The 19,359-nt window shown below is 39.9% G+C and overlaps 1 protein-coding gene across 5 annotated transcripts in view; it reads right to left on the bottom strand.

The window, feature by feature from the left end:
* SLC36A4 (solute carrier family 36 member 4) overlaps positions 1 to 13,891 on the bottom strand; it is a 73,729-nt gene extending 59,838 nt beyond the window's left edge. For 2 of the 5 annotated variants that reach the window (XM_054724704.1, XM_054724702.1), the window contains exons 1-5: positions 13,727 to 13,891; positions 6,533 to 6,656; positions 4,360 to 4,450; positions 3,010 to 3,098; positions 1,171 to 1,266 (exon numbers count right to left, since the gene is read on the bottom strand). In XM_054724704.1, the coding sequence (XP_054580679.1) occupies positions 1,171 to 1,266; positions 3,010 to 3,098; positions 4,360 to 4,450; positions 6,533 to 6,656; positions 13,727 to 13,778 (452 nt within the window). In that variant the 5' untranslated portion in view covers positions 13,779 to 13,891. Of the gene's footprint in view, positions 1 to 1,170; positions 1,267 to 3,009; positions 3,100 to 4,359; positions 4,451 to 6,532; positions 6,657 to 12,723; positions 13,124 to 13,726 lie in introns of those variants that run through there. The other 3 variants (XM_054724703.1, XM_054724705.1, XM_054724706.1) reach the window with 3 other exon arrangements.
* Between the last annotated feature and the right edge of the window lie 5,468 nt (positions 13,892 to 19,359).

The following is a 19,359-nucleotide window of genomic DNA, read 5'->3' as shown; positions in this document are numbered from 1 at the left end:
GAGCCCTTGCCTATATCTTCATTCTGGCCCTATCTCTACAGTTCTCCATGGTTCTTCAGGTACCTCTTTTAGAAGTAATCTTGGTACCCTGAAATGAATTCAGGTTTCTTCTCTCTGATGAATTACATTTACATATTCCCTTAAGGTCTCTTCATTCATTTTGACATTAGTATCCCACCAATAATCATTCCAACCACTTCAATGTGAAGCCATTCTTTTGATAGAAAAAACAGACACAGCTGCCTTTGGACTGGAGCAGGAGGAAGAAGATACAGTTCTTGGGGCAAATGCCTAGGGCCTGAGACTGTTTTCTTCCTTTTCCTACTCAGCATATCAAGAACTCTGAGCAGCTCATAAATACATCTAAACTCCTGAAAATCCCTAGAAAGGCCACATTTAACCATAAACTATTAACACTATTCTTTTTCTTCTTTTAATTTTCACTGCACATATAATTTGTACCACACTCAACATTTTGTTGATCACCTATGCTTATTTTTCCAGGCCTGTATTCATCTCACTTTGATTAACCATGTCCACCAATGATAGAATTATATTTAACCAATAAGATAAGAATATCCTAAAATGCATACTTCAGATGTCTTCTAAGCATGTAGTTAAACAGCATAATATTTTTTGAAATAATGAGATCACACTTTTTTCTTTTACTTGAAAAATGACTGAACATGATTATATCATACTAGAGGCCCAATTCGTGCAAGAATAGGCCTTCATTCCCTCAGCTGCCGGCACGGGCTTCCCTCTGGCACCCGGGACCCTGGCTTCCCTTGCAGCCCCGGCTTCATCCAGAAGGTTGTCTGGAAGGACGTCTGGTCTAATTATCATATTACGCTTTTATTATAAGTTTGCCAGGTGCTTCATAAATATTATTTTATTTAAACTACTGTAGTAAGCTTGTGAAGCAAGTATTATTATAAACTAATGTGATAGTGAGAAAACTAAAACAAAATAATTTGTCCGGGGTCATAAAATTGAAAAATGGTAGAGTTGAGATCTGATCCCAAGTCTGTCTAACTCTAAAGATTATGTTTATTCCCCCAACTTTATCATACTTTTATTCATATATAAATTAACAGCATTTATAGGTTAAAATACTTAAAATTAATGTAATTTCAATAACCAGATATTAACAATATAGCAAGTACTTACCGTCCCCATGCTGCTTGCTTCTGAAGACAACTCCAAGGACTTACTTCCATAGCAAAGCTCACAGTGTCACTATAGCCTAATGTTGACTTTTTAAACCTGTAATGTAATGACATACATGTATATGAAAAAAAATTCAAGTAGGTTCATAAATCCTTTCCTTGAAAAGAACATCAAATAAATGGGAATTAATGACTATAGGGGTATGCCCAGACAGAGTTTTTGAAATTTCAAGATCTGCATAAAGTATGTCTCATGAAATTTAAAAATTTTATCTGTCCTTATTACCAATATATTAGTTTTATCTACCGTTGAAGTTTACATATTTGTAGAATTCATATAACAATAGTTGTGCTTCACAGATTTAAATATTTCCATTACCTAAAAACATTGTTCATGCTTAAATTATTCCATTCTTAGAATAGCATTACTTAATACATGTGTACAATTATTTTCACATAACCTATCTTCTTTAATCCTTAAAGTAGCCCCATGAGGTAGGTATTATTTCCCCAAGTCCTCTTTCCCACTTTCAAGTATACATTGTTATTTAAAAATCATAAATGACTTGCCCACAGTTTTAAGAGCATTTAAAACAACAAGAGTTAAAGATAAGAATATTAGTTTACTATCCCTAGCCAGTTTGGGTCAATCAAGGGCAGTGGTTATAGGCTCGATCCACAGCCCCATTAGGGCACGTGCAGGAGGCAAGCAATCGACGTGTCACTTTTACATTGATGTTTCTCTCTCTGTGTCTCTCCCCATACCTTCCACTCTCTCAAAAAAAAAAAAAAAATCAACGGAAAAATATCCTTGGTTGAGGATTAACAACAATAACAAAGAATTTTATTTTACTAGAATAGACAATATTTACTTTTTAAAAGAGGTCCATTGTAAAGTAGAAGCATTTCATGATAAAATATAAAGAAAAAAGAATATTATTTTATGGACTATCTACCAACCCACATATCAGCAAAGAACACCAAAGTCATTATACCCCAAACTGAATTACTAACAAATTGGAGATCATTACACTATAACTAAAAGCAGTATTGCTTCCTCCATTTCCCCATATATCTTTCCTGATTTTCTCATAAAAGAAACCATTCTACAACTAATAGGGCAATATTTTTATGTGATTTATTTTTAGAGAGAGAAAGAAAGAGAGAAACATCAATTTGCTGTTCCACTTATTTATGCATTCATTGCTTGCTTCTTGTATGTGCCCTGACTAGAAATTGAATCTGCAACCTTGGTGTGTCAGGATGACACCGTAACTAACTGAGCTACCCAGCCAAGGCCAACAAGGCTAAATTTTACTTCATCATTTTTTGTTAATCATCACCCGAGGTATTTTTTTCCACTGATGTTTAGAGAGAGTGGAAGGGAAAGAAGGAAGGGTGGGGGAAGGAGGGGGAAGGGAAGAGAATGGAAGGGGGCGGAGAGAGAGCATAAGAAAGAGAAACAACAATGTGAGAGAGACACATTGATTGGTTGCCTCCCACAAGAGCCCCAACCAGGGTTGGGGATTGAACCTACAACCCAGGTACATGTCCTTGAAATCAGATCCACAAGCCTTTCGTGCGTGGGCCTTTGCTCTAACCACTATGTTCATAGGCTAGGGCAAGGCCATATTTTAAAATAAGTAAATATATTCTGACCAGATTTCAACCATATAAAATGCTACCATTTTCCAAATTCATTATCTTAAACTTGTTTATATAACAGATTACAGGAAATACAACTGCTAGTTGCAAAGCAGTGTAGAAATATAAGACTATCTATTGCTTTAAATAATTACACAGCTTCAAAATAAATTAGGCTTAATGAATCCACATTTACCTCTGACAGAGAAAGTGACTGCAACGTACCAAAATGTGCATACAGTGAACAGAAATAATTCCTATAAACACAAGGCTGATTGGTCCAAGCTGTAGGGGAAAATTATAAGGTTTAAATATGTAAGTTTAACAAAATTTAAGTTGCCTTATAAGCAATAAGAACAAACCACACACTTGCCAATAAATATTTTTTGGACAAAATGATTAAATAATTATTTTTATATGGGAAAACTAATAAACTGGATATAGAAAGAATTCCAGTAATACTTAACCACATATAATTCCATCTCATCAACTTGGCTGTCTAAACCTATGAATACGGAGTACAGATAGATATGCAACCAAGTAGGACGGAATACATATTATTTAACATGAGACGGCAAGTCTATCACTACCAGTGCCCCACCACAATATTTACATGCAACTATGAATCATTATCTAAATCAGCGGTCGCCAACCTTTCGGACCTCACAGACCACCAGTGGTCCTCAAACCACCTGTTGGCAACCGCTGAATGACTAAAACAGCACTCTTATCAATCTTCTATAGACTGCTTATTAAGCACTTACTATGTGTGAAGAACTGTGCCTAGAAAATAATTATTTGAAAAAATGGTACATAAACTTCAGGTATTTATTACTAAAATTAAAGTTATTCTGGGGTTGCTGAGACACAGACAAAATATAGCCGAAGTTCATTTTACAATTAGAAAATTTTAAGTTTCTCTAAATTAGAGTGAACAAAGTCAAATGCAGAGAAGGATGATATTAAAATTGTTTTTTAGAAAACTGGTCATTTAAAAAAGGGTTAAATATAATTTCATTACTTAAGTGAATTCTCCCCTATCTAGAGTTTCTGCAACTATAATAATTGGTTCTAATACTTAAATATTTGTTTCCAAAATATGTTATTCCTTTTTTTAACTATTGTTCTTGAAATCTGAAAACTACATATTTTATTCTGAACCTAAAAAACTATAAGTTCACTAATACAAATAATCTTCTCTATAAATAAATGTGTTGATATGTGTACACTGCTTACTAGTAAATCCCTGAAAATCCAATAATAATAAGATATAAACATACCTGTAAATTCAAATACTATTTTAGGATCTTTCTGTCAAATAACACATATTACTAATTAAGTAGAAATGAAAAGAGTAATTAACTGTCATGGTTAGATACCATTATCATAATTAGCATAACTTTATCAATACAATGGCTGAATGATTACTGTTTGTCACCTGACCATGTTTTAGTTGACTAGGCCAGATGTTAGTTTGTGGTAATTTTTGCTGTAAATTAGGGCTGATAGCTGTATGGTAACTACAGAGCACAATGATAAGTCTTACCACGATGCCTGCATTTTTTATGGCCAATGGAAGTCCTAAAAGGCCAGTTCCAATATTTCCTTTAAGAAGATGCATAAGAGTTTGTACAAATCTGAAAAGTAAAAGTTGTAAGATTTAAACATTTTAGAACAAAAGCTATTAAAATCACATGACCATGGTTTTAACATTAGGAGATAACTAAAAATTAATCTAGGCAAGGAATCAACATTTCCATTCAACCAGAAGTTAAATGGGCCAGAAGTCATATTTGGTTCAAGTCCCATCTTTGCCATTTAAAAGTAAAATACAACTGATTGAATTTTTTAATAGTGGTTTTAATTTATTTTTTAAAAAAGAGTTCTCAACACTACCTAAGAACTTGACCAGGAAAATAAAATAAAGAATAAAAATACAATAACAGTAAAATACCTAAGATTATTATGGAGATTAAATGAGATATTTAAGTAAAAGTATTTTTGTACATATCTATAATAATAAAAGCATAATATGCTAATCAGACCGGAAGTCCTTCCAGACATCCTTCCTTCCAGACAAAGCTGCAGTGGGCAGGGGCCGAGGCAGAGGCGGCAGAGGCCCCGCGGCCATGGCGGCAGCAGGTGGAGGCCAGCGCCAAGGCCCTTGCACGAATTTCGTGCATCGGGCCTCTAGTTAAAGTAATAAAGAAAAGGTAATTTTCTCATAAGACTCTTTGCTGCTGTAATATTCAGAACAATACTGAAGATTATATAGCTAGGTTGGTAAGACAGCAATTTACTGACATTGTCTATGTAATTATGGTACTAAACATATTTGATCTATGATCTATGATGAACATAAGAGGAAGTTAATTAAAAGAAAAAACATACAAGTTTAAAAACAATGTGTATCATCAGATAAGATAAATACTGGTTAACTTTTAGACTATGAACTCCCTAAGGCAGTGGTTCTCAACCTTTCTAATGCCGCGACCCTTTAATACAGTTCCTCATGTTGTGGTGACCCCCAACCATAAAATTATTTTCGTTGCTACTTCATAACTGTAATTTTGCTACTCTTAATGAATCGTAATGTAAATATCTGTGTTTTCTGATGGTCTTAGGCTCTATAGCAGCGGTTCTCAACCTGTGGAACAATGGTCTTAGGCTCTGTAGCAGCAGTTCTCAACCTGTGGAACGTGACCCACAGGTTGAGAACCACTAGCAGGGTCACCTAAGACCATCGGAAAACACAGATATTTACATTACAATTCATAACAGTAGCAAAATTACAGTTATGAAGTAGCAACGAAAATAATTTTATGGTTGGGGTCACAACATGAGGAACTGTATTAAAGGGTCACGGCATTAGGAAGGTTGAGAACCACTGCCCTAAGGGGTTTCACCTAAGAAAAGTTTCCTCTAAAGAGGCATTTGAAGGAGGTCTCTTGACCAAGAAAAAAATAAACTAGGAAAACTAGCACAAACTTTCAACTTAGGAAATAAAAATGCTTAAGATTTTTTAGTTTATGCTATTCTTTTCTTATCAATTAAAACATTACTTTGCTAAATCATTAATTACTCCTAGAATAAGAACTTACTTAAATCTATTAATGATAAAATAAGAAAAGTTTTAAAAAGTTCAACTGCATAAAGAAGGGTTTACTACCTACCTCCCATGATCTGACTCCTATTTCAGAAGCAACTTCTCTTAAAATTGATATTCCTCTCAATCAGATCTCCCTTCAAGATCATTAACTTTTTTTTTTCTTTTTTTTAAATATATTTCATTGATTCTTTACAGAGAGGAAGAGAGAGGGATAGAGAGCCAGAAACATCGATGAGAGAGAAACATCAATCAGCTGCCTCTTGCACACACCCCACTGGGGATGTGCCCGCAACCAAGGTACATGCCCTTGACCGGAATCGAACCTGGGACCCTTGAGTCCGCAGGCTGACGCTCTATCCACTGAGCCAAACCGGTTTTGGCAAGATCATTAACCTTTGATATGTATCATCATTGGAGTAATTCCTATACACTGCTCTGTAATTTAGATGTATTTGTTCTTTCCCAAATAGACTATAAACACCTTGAGGGCGGGAACTATGTCTTATCCACCTTTGTGTCTTCTGTAGTATCTAGTAGGGTCCCTTGCCCATAGATTACAAAACATATACTGAATGAAAGGAAAAGGAGACATGTAAACCATAACACTTACGAAATGCCCTCTTGATCATCAAGCTGGTAATGCTTCTGAACAGGTAGGAGCTCTTGCTCATGTTCTTCATCTGACGTCCCATCGAAATTCTGCTCATTTATTAAGGGCCTCATTACATCCATATCTTTAAAGAGAAAAACAAAGAAGTCCACTATTATTTTAAAAAGTGGGATAAAGCTAGTATAAATTAATTTTTAAGTAGTATATACCACTGGTACTCATCTTGACTATTTCTACCGTAAGTTAATGCACATTAATATTCTGAGTTTTAGTATATTTAAAAAGAAACAACTAGACTTATTTGCTGGATATTTTGTTTGGACTAAGCAGTGCAAAATGAAAAGCGTAAGTATTCAATGCAAAATGTTTTTTGCTTTGTCTACATGAGGTTTACAGTAAAGGTCATAGAATTATGAGAAATGTGAAGAAATAACAAAATGAATTTTTATCTCATGAGCTTCAAATCATACTATATATAAAAGTAATTATTTTTAAATATTTAAAATTACAAATCCATTCCAACCATTACATTTTTAGAACCAAAATTTGCATATACATATAGCAATTTTTAGCATGATTTTGCTCCTTTCAAGGAGAAAAGCAACACTAGCCATCACTCTCTGTCCTGTTCTAGTAAAATTTACTAAATTCAGATTTATTGAGATGACCGATATGCATTAGTAAAGTCTGAAGTACAGGATAGTTTAAGGACATGAAAGTTTGTTCCATTCAAATACAATAAACCTACATAACAAAGAGCTGAGGCAAACAAAATGATTTAGTTGGGATGACTGACATATAACTTTTAAAACTTTTTATTTTTGAATACTTTCAAATTTACATTAAATTTTCAAGAATAGTATAAAACTTCTATGTAACCTTTACAGCCACCAATTTTTAACATCTTTCCTATCAGTTAGTAGAGAATGCATACAAGTAAAATTGACCATTACTAGCATAATATGATGCGTTAAACTCTGTTATAGGGGGATTGCAGGGTGCTCTGGGACACTTAGAAGAGAGACCTAAGCCTGATTTAGGCTTAAGGAAGGTCGAGCCTATAATTTTACATAGGGCAGTCACTGAGAAAGTGGGATTTGAAAGAAGACCTGAAGGCGGGGTGAGAGTGAGCACTGCAGCCATCTCAGGGAAGAGCAACCAGGCAGTGGGAAGAACAAAGGCCAAGGCTCTCGTGATGTGGAGAGTCTGGTGTGTTTACGTAGGAAGGAGGCCAGAGTGGCCAGAGAGGAGCGAGCAAGGGGAGTGCAGTGGGAGAGGAGGTCAGAGCATGACAAGAGCTGATGGTGTACAGCCTTGGAGACCACACCAATGGACATGAAGGCCACTGGAGCAGTGCTGACCAGCAGCGATACAATGTGAGCCACAAACATAATTTAAATTTTCTAATAACCATATTTCTTAAAAAGGAAAACAGCAACAAGTGAAATTAGTAATATATTTTATTTAATCCAATATATCTAAAGTATTATCATTTCAACATGTAATTAACATAAAAGATTATTAACAAGATATTTTACATTCTATTTTTCATACTAAGTCCTGGAAATCCAGTGTGTATTTTATATATACAATCTATTTTAATTTGGACAAACCACATTCCAAATGCATATATTGCTAAAGGCTACCATGCTAGACAACATCACAGTAGAGAGTTTTGTGCAGAGGAATGACATGATCTGATTTATATTTTAACCAGGATTTTTCTGGACCTATCTCTGCATTGTGTCAAATGAGAGTAATAACTTCTACTTCACAGGGTTTCACGACAATGAAATGACATGTATATGAAGCATGGAGCCTAGCCCTTGGCACATAGTAATCAATAACTACTAGTTTCCTTCCCCTTCTAATAAAATGATGTATTAGAAGCAAATTATGCTACATAGAATTTTTAAATGTAAAGCTTTGACAAGAAATTAATTTACTAGTAATAATAATTCTGAGCATTTATGAGCTAATACTGAGTCTACAAAGATAAACAAAATGTGTTATGCCAGCCAGAAAGAAAGATACTAGTAAAGGAGTCAAATACTTAAAAAATCCTAACACAGTAAAAGCTTTAACAGTTAAAACATAAATAAAATCACACAAAGTAATTAAAAATTATAAAATCCAATTTGCATTATACATAAAGTCTAGTATTTGCCAATGTCTTGCTGTAATTTTTGGCCAATTGCTGAATTGAAAACCTCTAAAAAAATGCTATGTGATTACTGTAAGTAAAAGTTAACACTACTTTATAAAATACTACTAAACAATGGATGTCAAGCTACCTAGACCTAATTATTTCTATTTATATATGGAAAACTTATAAATGGACACAGCTTTAGTCAGTATTATACACTATACATTATACCCATATGTATACATTAGTGATGCATTCTTAAATTAGGCAGTGCTTCTATGCTGTCTTATATTGTCCAGACAATTATTTCAACCTCAATTTCCTAAACTAAAGTCAACCTAAATTTCCAGTTTTAATCAGAAAAATTACAATTTAGCAATATGTATTGAAACCTTAAAATGTTTATCCTTTTCACCTGATAATTCCACTTCTGAAAAACTATGGAGAAAAGAATTTCTGCACGAAGATGTTAACTGAAACATAATTTATGCTAAAAATTTGGAAACAACCTAAATGTCCAACAATCAGGAAATTGCTAAATTAACTACACAATGCATCCACTTTGTAAAGTATTACAATAACATTAAATTATGGTTTTGAAGTCTGAGTAAAACAGGCAAAAGTGTATCATATGCTGAGTGGAGAAAAAGCTGAATAATCACAGGATGAGTACAACTATGTTTTTTTGTTTGTTTAAAGACTATTTTTGCTGGATAAAGAATTCTAAGTTGGTAGAATTGTTTTCAGCATTTTAAAATGATTCATTTCTTGTCTTCTAGCGTCTATGGGATAATGTTTTAAAAAGTTAAATAAAAACGAAAGACATAAAATATATCAAATTGCTAATAATAAGGATCTCAAATGGACAATGAGATCCTGAGTATATTTTTCTATTTTTCTCTGAAAAATGTAAAAAAAAAAAAAAGTAATCAATTTGGCTACTTTTATAACACCAAAATAAAGGAAATCATTTACTTATATTTTGGCAATGGACAAATGAAAAGAAAGTAAAAAATAGTTTCTTTATTTAAAATAATATTGCCACTAAATCTATAAACTAGTATCTATATAAGATGGAAACAGTAACCATTTTACTCATTTCTGAGGTGGAGAAATATGCACAGCAAGAAACCTTCCAGAGGCCCCCATAGTCTATGAAATGAAATGCAGACCTTACACTATTTATAAAGCTTAAGGAAACCTGTATCTTAACTCCTCCACCAATGCTTTTCACATAGACACGTGATTTTTAAAATTCCTTTTTAAATGAAATATTTGGTCATTGTAGACAATCAGGAAGTATATAGATAAGCATCATTTTTGTAATTAAATTTACCTCATACCCTGGAAGGTACTACTGGTAACATTTTAGAGTATTAACAAACAAACCTCCACGTTCTCATTTAGTCCCATGGCTTTACCTACTCTCTCTTTGCTGATGACTTCGAATTTATTTCTCCAGACCAGACCTCTCACTCACTCCAGAAACAATCCAATTGCCTACTCAACATCTGCCCTTTCAAGTCTAACAGACATCTCAAACGTAGCATTTCCCCAAACTGAACTCCTGGTCTGCACCACCAAATCTGCTCCTCCTGTGGCTTTACCCATCCGTCCTGATTATCTACTGCTGTGCAACAATTCATGGTTGTTGTCAGGAGGCCTCCATTCCATTCAATGGGGTCCTTCCCTGTGGCTGTTTAAGGATTCTTACAACCTGGTAGCCAGCCTCCTCCCAAGTGAGAGAATCCAAAAGAGAGGGAGTGAGCAAGGCACAATGCCAATTAGAATTGAGGTCTGAAGTCACACATTTTCACTTCCACCATAATCTATTCATTAGAAGCAAGTTACTAAATCCAGCCCACAACTCAATGGGAAGGAAATTAAGTTCCTCCTCATGAAGAGAGAAATATCAAAGAATATTATAAACACTAAAGACATCTCCTATCTAATAAAAGAGTAATATGCAAATTGACCAACACACAAGATGGCCACCCCCATGTGGTCAAATATGGCCACCCCCATGTGGACACAAGATGGCCGGCAGGGGAGGGCAGTTGTGGGCGATCAGGCCAGCAGGGGAGGACAGTTGGGGGGGGGGACCCAGGCCTGAAGAGGAGGTCATTTGGGGGGGGGCAGGCCTCCAGAGGAGGGTAGTTGGGGGGATCCAGGTCTGCAGGGGAGGGCAGTGGGGGATGACCAGGCCAGCAGGGGAGAGCAGTTAAGGGCGACCAGGCAGTTAGACGTTGATCGAGGGATCGGGCCTAAACGGGTAGTCGGACATCCCTCTCACAATCCAGGACTGCTGGCTCCCAACTGCTTGCCTGCCTGCCTTCCTGGTTGCCCCTAACCGCTTCTGCCTGCCAGCCTGATCACCCCCTAACCACTCTGCTGCCAGACTGTTTGCCCCCAACTTCCCTCCTCTGCCGGCCTGGTTATCCCTAACTGCCCTCTCCTGCAAGGTTGATCACCTCCAACTGCTCTCCCTTGCAGGCCTGGTCCCTCTCAACTGCCCTCCCTTGCAGGCCGGGTGCCTCCCAACTGCCCTCTCCTGCTGGCCATCTTGTGGTGGCCATCTTGTGTCCACATGGGGGCAGGATCTTTGACCACATGGGGGCAGCTATATTGTGTGTTGCAGTGATGATCAATCTGCATAGTACTCTTTTATTAGATAGGATAGAGGCCTGGTACAGGGGTGGGGGCCAGCTGGTTTGCCCTGAAGGGTGTCCCTGATCAGGGTGGGGTTCCCTTGTGGTGTGGGGCGGCCTGAGCAAGGGGCCTGTGGTGGTTTGCAGGCGGGCCACGCCCCCTGGCAACCCAAGCAGAGGCCCTGGTATCTGGAATTTATTTTCCTTCTACAATTGAAACTTTGTAGCCTGGAGCAGAGCCAAGCCTGGGGCTCCCTCCAAGGCCCGAAGCCATTTGTGTTGGGGTTATAATTGAAACTTTGTTGCCTTAAGCGGGTGAGCCCGGCCAGGGTGTGCGGAAAGCTTTGCTTCCCCTGTTGCCGGCGGCAAACCTGGCCTGCTCTCTCAAGCTCCATTCTGCCGCCATTTGTTTGAATTTGTTTACCTTCTATAATTGAAACTTTGTAGCTTGAGTGGAGGCTTAGGCCTGCAAAGGCTGGCAGAAAGCTTGGCTTCCTCTGTTACCTAGGAAACCTTGCTCTCTGTGGCTGTAGCCATCTTGGTTTGGGTTAATTTGCATACTCGCTCTGATTGGATGGTGGGCATGGCTTGTGGGTGTGTCTGAGGTATGGTCAATTTGCATATTTGTCTATTATTAGATAGGATATATGATATATATATATATTTCTTTTTTTATTTCAGAGAGAAAGAGAGACAGAAAGATAAAAACATCAAGAATAACAGAGAATCAGTGATCGGCTGCCTCCTGCATGCCCCCTACTGGGGATGGAGCCCACAACCCAGGCATGTACCCTCAGTGGAAATTGAACTGTGACCTCCTGGTCAGGCAACACTCAGCCACTGAGCCAGTCAGGCTGTGCACTTTTAAGGATAAATGCATTATACTACTCTTACCAACAATGCATGAGAATACACATTTCCCCACATCCTCACCTAGATAGGTTATTAATGAATTTGAAAGTCGAATAATGTTGCAGAATTATGCCCCTGAAACCTGCATAATTTTGTTAATCAGTGTTATCTCAATAAAAAGAAAAAAGTCAGATAAACCTGGGTTTGTATCTGAGTTGCCATTAATGAACTTAAATTATTTTATCTATAAAATGGGGATAACAGTAGCACCTACCTCACCCTGCTGTTGTGAGGATTAAAGGAGATATGCATATATGTAAAGCACTTACTTAACACACTATTGATCCACAGCAAACCTTCAATAAAATGCTGAGTTTATTTCTACCATGATTGTGACTTAAAAGATATCAAATTGAAGTGCCCTGCACATTATTACAGGAATGTCAACCAACTAGTTACTGTAATAAAGCATTTCTTAAAAACTCAACTTCTTTTTTAATCATTTAGCATCAAATTAAAAATATCTCTAAATATAATGCATTTACCCAAGAGGAGCAATATCTTTCCTTTTGTTTTCCCTTTGACAGCTGGAAACCCTTAGGGTGTTTTCCATTCCCTGGCTGGCTGTGATGTGTACACACCGCACTCCCCACCCCCAGCGCACACACTGAGAAAGGGCGGCTGAAGCTGCTGCTCCAACTTGACTCGTAACCAAGGGAACACCGTCAATCCTCATCGAGGCCTTCCGTGGGGCTGGCCACGTCTACGCCAACAGTTCCAATTAAAAAGGTGAACAATTACACAAGGAAATGCCTGTTCTTTCTTTATCCTAATAAAATTTAAACGTAATTGCTTCCCAAGACTCCTCACTACAGGTGCTCCGCGACCCTATTATCTGCAGATTCTCCCCACCTGATGTAAAACTGTTCATCCTTCAATGCATGTAACTAACTAGACCTGCTGATGCTGGGCTGTATTTTTCCTTGCCTCCCCCCCCCCCCCCCCCGCCTATATAAACATCCCCTTCTTGGAACTCTTCCCCGGCAATGTCCTCTGATGAGCCCAAATAAAAAAAATCTTTCCTTAAATCTACAAAGGTTCCTATCTTCCCTTTGTTGAACACACACACACACACACACACACACACCCTCTCTCCAGACCCTGACAAGGTCAGTAACCTCCCAAGCCTCGGCTTGTCCCAAAGGTCTCGGGGAGGGTTTGCCTTGCTGGGTTTCAAATTCAAACCCGAGCCTAAAACAGTGCCTGGCACACAGACGCAGCCAGGTGTTTTTCTTTTGGGGGGGGGGGCAGGTGTTTTCCTTTTTTGGGGGGGGGCCATAGGGGGGTGGGGTTCTCTCCCTGTCCAGGGACTAGCAACTTGAACCCCGAGGCGGCCGGCCACGCGCGTGGGGCAGGGTCGCGGCGGCCCCGGCGTCCGCGCCCGCCTCCCCGGCCCGGGCCAAGCGCAGGCCGGGAGCCTCGGCGCATCCCACGGACGCGCAGCCCCGCGCCACGTCGGCCCGCGCCCGGCCCGCACGCAGCACCCACCTAGCTCCTCGTGCCCCGCCGCCTCGGCCGCCGTCGGCGCCGCCGCTTCCATCTCTCGGGGGTCTCCAGGTCGCCGCCGCCCGGGGCGCGCGCTCGCCGCCGCGAGACCGACGTCAGACCCGGGCCTCCCGCCGAGCGAGCGGACCTGCGCCGGCGCCCGCCCGCGGCCCACGCCCCCAGCCCGCCCGCCCGGAGCATGCGCAATGGGGCGGCCCGCCCCGCCCAGCGCAGGGGCGCGAGGGGCCCCCTGGAGGCGGCTGTCGGGGAAGGAAGGGACCCCGGGTAGCGAACCCCAGTGAGGGGAGGCCGGGCTGGGGAACGGCCGGGGCACGGGAGGGGCGGGGCGTTCGGAGATACCTGGGCGTGGGCGGAGAGGGGCATCCTGAAAGAGGACCTGGAACCTAAATCTGAGGAGCCCATCCGTTTGCAGGGCTCCGGCAATCCCTAAGGCAGACCCCTTGGAGGATCCAGAGCTGGAGGGGATTTGCCCCTGTCCCTGCTGGAGTTCACACTGCTCCTGGGTTATCGGTCTCCTTACGCCCCGATTTAGAGAGAGAGGAGGCATTCGGTAGCATTTAATGTAGTCAAAATGTTCACTTTAAGGATTTTTCCACGTCCTTCAAAGATATTTGACGTTAAGCCGCAGGCTGAAAGGAAATAAAGGTTAAGAGTAATTATACTGATGTGGTGTCCAACACTCTTGAGCATCATACATGCATTGTCTTATTTAATTCTGATGAGAAGCCTGTGAGATAATTCTCACGTTTCTATCCATTCTGTAGAGGGGATTACAGCACACAGAGCCACATAACTCGCCCAAGGATAGGCAGCTCCTAAGGGGCCAAGCTGAAATGCTGCCTGCAGCCAGAGCTGGGGCCCACAGGTGGGTGCCCATAAATATTGGACGAATCAATGGACGAAGCAAGCTTTTGATAGAAAGGAAAATGATTTTAATTTTTGATATTGCTTGCATTCTTTTTTTCCATTTCATACTACTTTAAAGTCAGGACACCAGACAACACTTTTTCTTTTTGTCGATTCCATTTCAGTTAGGAGTCTTCTTAGAAAAGTGGGTGGTTTTTTTTTTTGGGGGGGGGGTCTAATTTCTAGGATCACTGATGTGACTACATGGTAAGGGTGTTAAATATTTAAAATTCCTGGATTAAAAAGGTACACAATTACATAATATTTATAATCTGTCCTCCTGCTGCATCCTTTGTAGATTTCACTAGCGGTAATGATGGTTTGCCAAAACCCTTTGTTTTCCTGTAGGTTACCCTCAATCATTCACACACCTACACATGCAAACCCCAAAGAAAGGTTTTATTTAAAATGTTCCTGACACGTGACAAAGATGTAGGGGAGGAAGAGAAAAAAGAACTCTATCCAGGATTATAACTTGAGGAATAGTCCCTCGCACCAATCAGGGTGGGGCACCTGGTGAGAGAAGACAGGCCTCAGACTGGCCACTGCCCATAAAACTACCCATTGTAATGAGAACACTTGAGACAGTCTCTTGAAAGAGGAACATTATCCGTTGAGTGTTAACAGGGATCAAAAGTCACTGTCTTGCAATCTCAGCATCAGGAAAAGCAGATCTGGCCGTGTGGAAGGGAAAAGGCCTGAGCCTGGGCTGAGGCGGGCAGCCATGCTCAGAGCCTTCACAGCGGAGATAAGCCACGTGATAGGGATGATCATAAGGTCAAGAGAATTGTGGTTTTCATATGTCACTACTTGAGAAGATGTTTACTGCCACTTCTGCTCCAGATCTTGTAAATTGGAGACAGAGACATTATCAAGAATCAAGCCGTTTGAACCCTGATAATTCCTTTCCTCACTTAAACTTCCTGGATCATATCTCAGTTATTTCCTTCTTCTTTTTAAAAAATATATATTTTACTGCTTTTTTACAGAGAGGAAGGGAGAGGGATAGAGAGTTAGAAACATCGATCAGCTGCCTCCTGCACACCTCCTACTGGGGATGTGCCTGCAACCAAGGTACTTGCCCTTGACCGGAATCGAACGTGGGACCTTTCAGTCCGCAAGCTGACGCTCTATCCACTGAGCCAAACTGGCTAGGGCACCTTCCTTCTTTGTACCCGTCTTTGTTCACATCTCTGTTACAGCACTTGTCCCCTCGAATAATTCTTATTTCCCTGTCTGGGCCTTAGGCTACACTGTGAGTCCCTGCAGGAGAGGAGCTGTATCCTTCTCTGCGTCTTTGTCTCAACAGAATGCCCTGCAGGAGTTGAAAGCTGATGCATATACCCTCAGAGATACAGGAAAGGAAATACAGTTGACCCTTGAACAATGGGGGTGTTAGGGGCACCAACCACCGTGCAGTCAAAAATCCGTGTATAACTTTTGACTCGCCAGGATCTTTACTAATAGCCTACTGTAGACTGGAACCCTTACCCGTAACATAAACAGTTGATTCACGCATACGTTGTATGTTATATGCATTGTATACTCTATTCTTACAATTAGGTAAGCTAGAGAAAGGAAAATGTTACTAAGACAATCACAAGGAAGAGGATATACATTTACTGTATTTGCCAACATTGTAAGTTTATGTCGCCTGCTTATCAGATGAATCATCTCTCAGTACCTACATAAATACTGTCTTGTACAAAACACTGTACATGTTACACATATTATTAACATAGACATCAAAAATTAAAATATAATGTGAAAAAGAAATCCATACTCATTTACAAGGATAATGATTCATGCATTGATAAAAAAAAAAAAGCAGCACAATGATTGCTTTATGGGAGCCTAGTGTGATGGATATGATTGCTTCACAGTCGCTTAGCCTCTACACAAATAAAAAAATCATTTTAAAATTTCTATGGCACTCAGTATTGCAGTCATATTCATAACACAGTATTGGAAACATTGTTACTTTTTAAAAAATGCCACTTACCTGTGATGATAGGCTGGTTAAGTTTCCCCATTTAAGAGAGAGGGGGCGCCATACTGTATGTACAGTAATGTAATTCTCTGAAAGCAAAGTGATAAAATAGTAAGAAAATTAACACATTATTTTTATATGAAATATCACTCACCTTATGCCTCTGTAAGGCTAGGCTATGCACTTCCATGCAAGTCTTGCACACGATGAATACTCAGGCCAGGATGACGACACAAAAATGTTTCACACAGTTATTAGATTTTCACAGGAAGACACACACCACCCACAACACATAAGCTTATTAACTGTACTGTGTTATGACAATATATTATTTGTTAAATGGGAGTGGATCATTATAAAGGTCTTTATTCTCATTGTCTAAACATGGAGTAGGCGGAGGAAGAGGGGGGTTGGTCTTGCTGTCCCAGGGGTGGCAGAGGCGGAAGAGGCGGAGGAGGAAGTGGAGGTAAGCACACTCAGTGTAACTTTACAGAATACATTGTCATTTCTGTCTGACATTTTTGCTACTTTATTTCTCTAAAAATGTTTCTGTACGGTACCCATTCTTCTCCCACTGTTTGCTGTAGTGCCGGTGCCGTATCCCGGAAGGATCCATGCTGTAAAAGAAGTCAGAAGCAGTCTTGTATCATCAGAACCCTTCTGCCCGATTGTCTGACGTCAATTCGTTTTCTGGCGCTGTGTCTACATCTTTCTCATGGCCCGGTCACGGGTTCAGAAGCACTCATCTCCATCAAGTTGTCTCTTGTAAAATCCTCTGGGTGGGGTCTGTTAGCTCTTGAATTTCTCCAAGATCCTTATCTTGAAACCCTTTACACCCCGCCTTTTTGGGGGGTCATATCCACAATCTCTCCTGTGGTTTATTTGATGGGCCCTGTCATAAATCTTGTGAGGTCATGCACAACATCTAGCCCAGTGATGGCGAACCTCTGACACACGTGTCAGTGCCATTTCTGATGACACGCGGCCGCTGAGGCGGCTGCATGCCGAGGATGAAACATTTATGTTATTTAAACTATAAATATCGCGAAATAATGTTTTTTTCCTCAAAGTGACACACTACCCGAGTTATGCTCAGTTTTTTGGCAAAGTTTGACACACCAAGCTCAAAAGGTTGCCCATCACTGATCTAGACACAGTTTTCTCCAGCAGGAACTTAATGTTCCCGGCTTGATGGTTTTTGCCTTTTCCTGTAAAAATGATGGCCTCTCCAATGGGTAATCCTCCCAGACTTTCATTATGTTCTCTCTATCAGGGTTCTCTTTCATGGCATTGGCAATCCTTACTAATAAATATCCTTTGTGGCTTTCCGCCCCCAGAATAGGAAAAACCTGTTTAGGGGGGGAAAACCTCATAGACACAGACAACAGTATGGTGATTACCAGAGGGAAAAGGTGGGTCGGGGGAGGAAGAAAAGGGTAAAAGGGGGATAAATGGTGATGGAAGGCGACTTGACTTTGGGTGGTGAACACACAATACAATGTACAGATGATGTGTTGTAGAATTGGACAGCTGAAACCTATATAATTTTATTAACCAATGTCACCCCAATAAACTCAATTTAAAAAAGCCTCTTTAGGCAGATATCTTTGCTTTCCAATGATTTAGTTACTGGCGTGTGGGAACTCGTCTGCTGCCTCTCGGTGGGCAAAAGCAGCTTCTCCCATTATCTTGACATTTTTTAAGCCAAACCTCTTTCTAAAAGTATCAAACCATCCCTTGCTGGCCTTTCATTCTGCAGCTTTAGATCCTTCGCCTTCGTTCTAGTGCTTCCATATAGCATATAATGACTTCGCTTTTCCTTGAATCATATTAAGGGTCTATAGGTATGTCTTTCTTATAGCAATCCTGCACCCACATAAAAGCTGCATTTTCAATAAAGATAAAAATGCATTTTGCAAAACGTGCTAGGTTTTCACACCTGCTGGTGGAGCTGCAGTAACAGCTTCATCATGAAGTTCTTCTTCTTCTTCTTTTTTTTTTTTGCAATGGTCCTTCCACTGGATTCATTTATCTTGAAATGGCAGGCAACTGCAGCTGCAGACCTCAATCTACGGTACCTATCAAGCAATTCAACTTCAACGTCCTGACTTTTCTCTGCTTCTCGGGGGCACTTCCAGCAGCACTAGTGCCACTTCGTATGGCTCCCATGGTGTTAGTCAAGGTTTACAGTATTGCACTCCACAGGATGAAAAATACACAGGAGCCGCGAGAGATCGCTGTTTGCTGCAACATGCACTTACCTGGAGAGACGAACTGCTCACGGGGAGATGATTAGCATCACTCGGCATCTTAATGGGGCACCCGCAACACTTGCGCTCACTGCAATAGCAATGGGGGGTGGCTACACAATTATTACAGTAGTTCAGTGTGTGCCGCGGTACATGTCAGGCAGTGCTGGTTTAATTACTGCGTCTTTACACTTGTTTACATTTCTCTCAACTGCAGATGGTGCCATGTATGGTCTGTATTTGTTCGTGTAAGTTTTGATAAATTTTAAGTCTTTATAATAGATTTGTGTATATTTTATGGTAGCAAATGATAAAATAGTATCTACATATACATACACGACATACCTAACTTTTCTTAATTTTTAAAAATATTTCTAGGCTACATGGTTTATCTGCGAGTTTTTTCAAATTGCCAGTTATCCAAAATGGTTTCTAATAGACGTATTGAAAAAAAAAATCTGCAAAGAAAT

Source organism: Eptesicus fuscus, chromosome 13 (genome assembly GCF_027574615.1).
Source record: "Eptesicus fuscus isolate TK198812 chromosome 13, DD_ASM_mEF_20220401, whole genome shotgun sequence".
Taxonomy (NCBI): Eukaryota; Metazoa; Chordata; class Mammalia; order Chiroptera; family Vespertilionidae; genus Eptesicus; species Eptesicus fuscus.
Note: the sequence above shows the minus strand (reverse complement) of the source record. Positions and strands in the feature narration are given on the sequence as shown.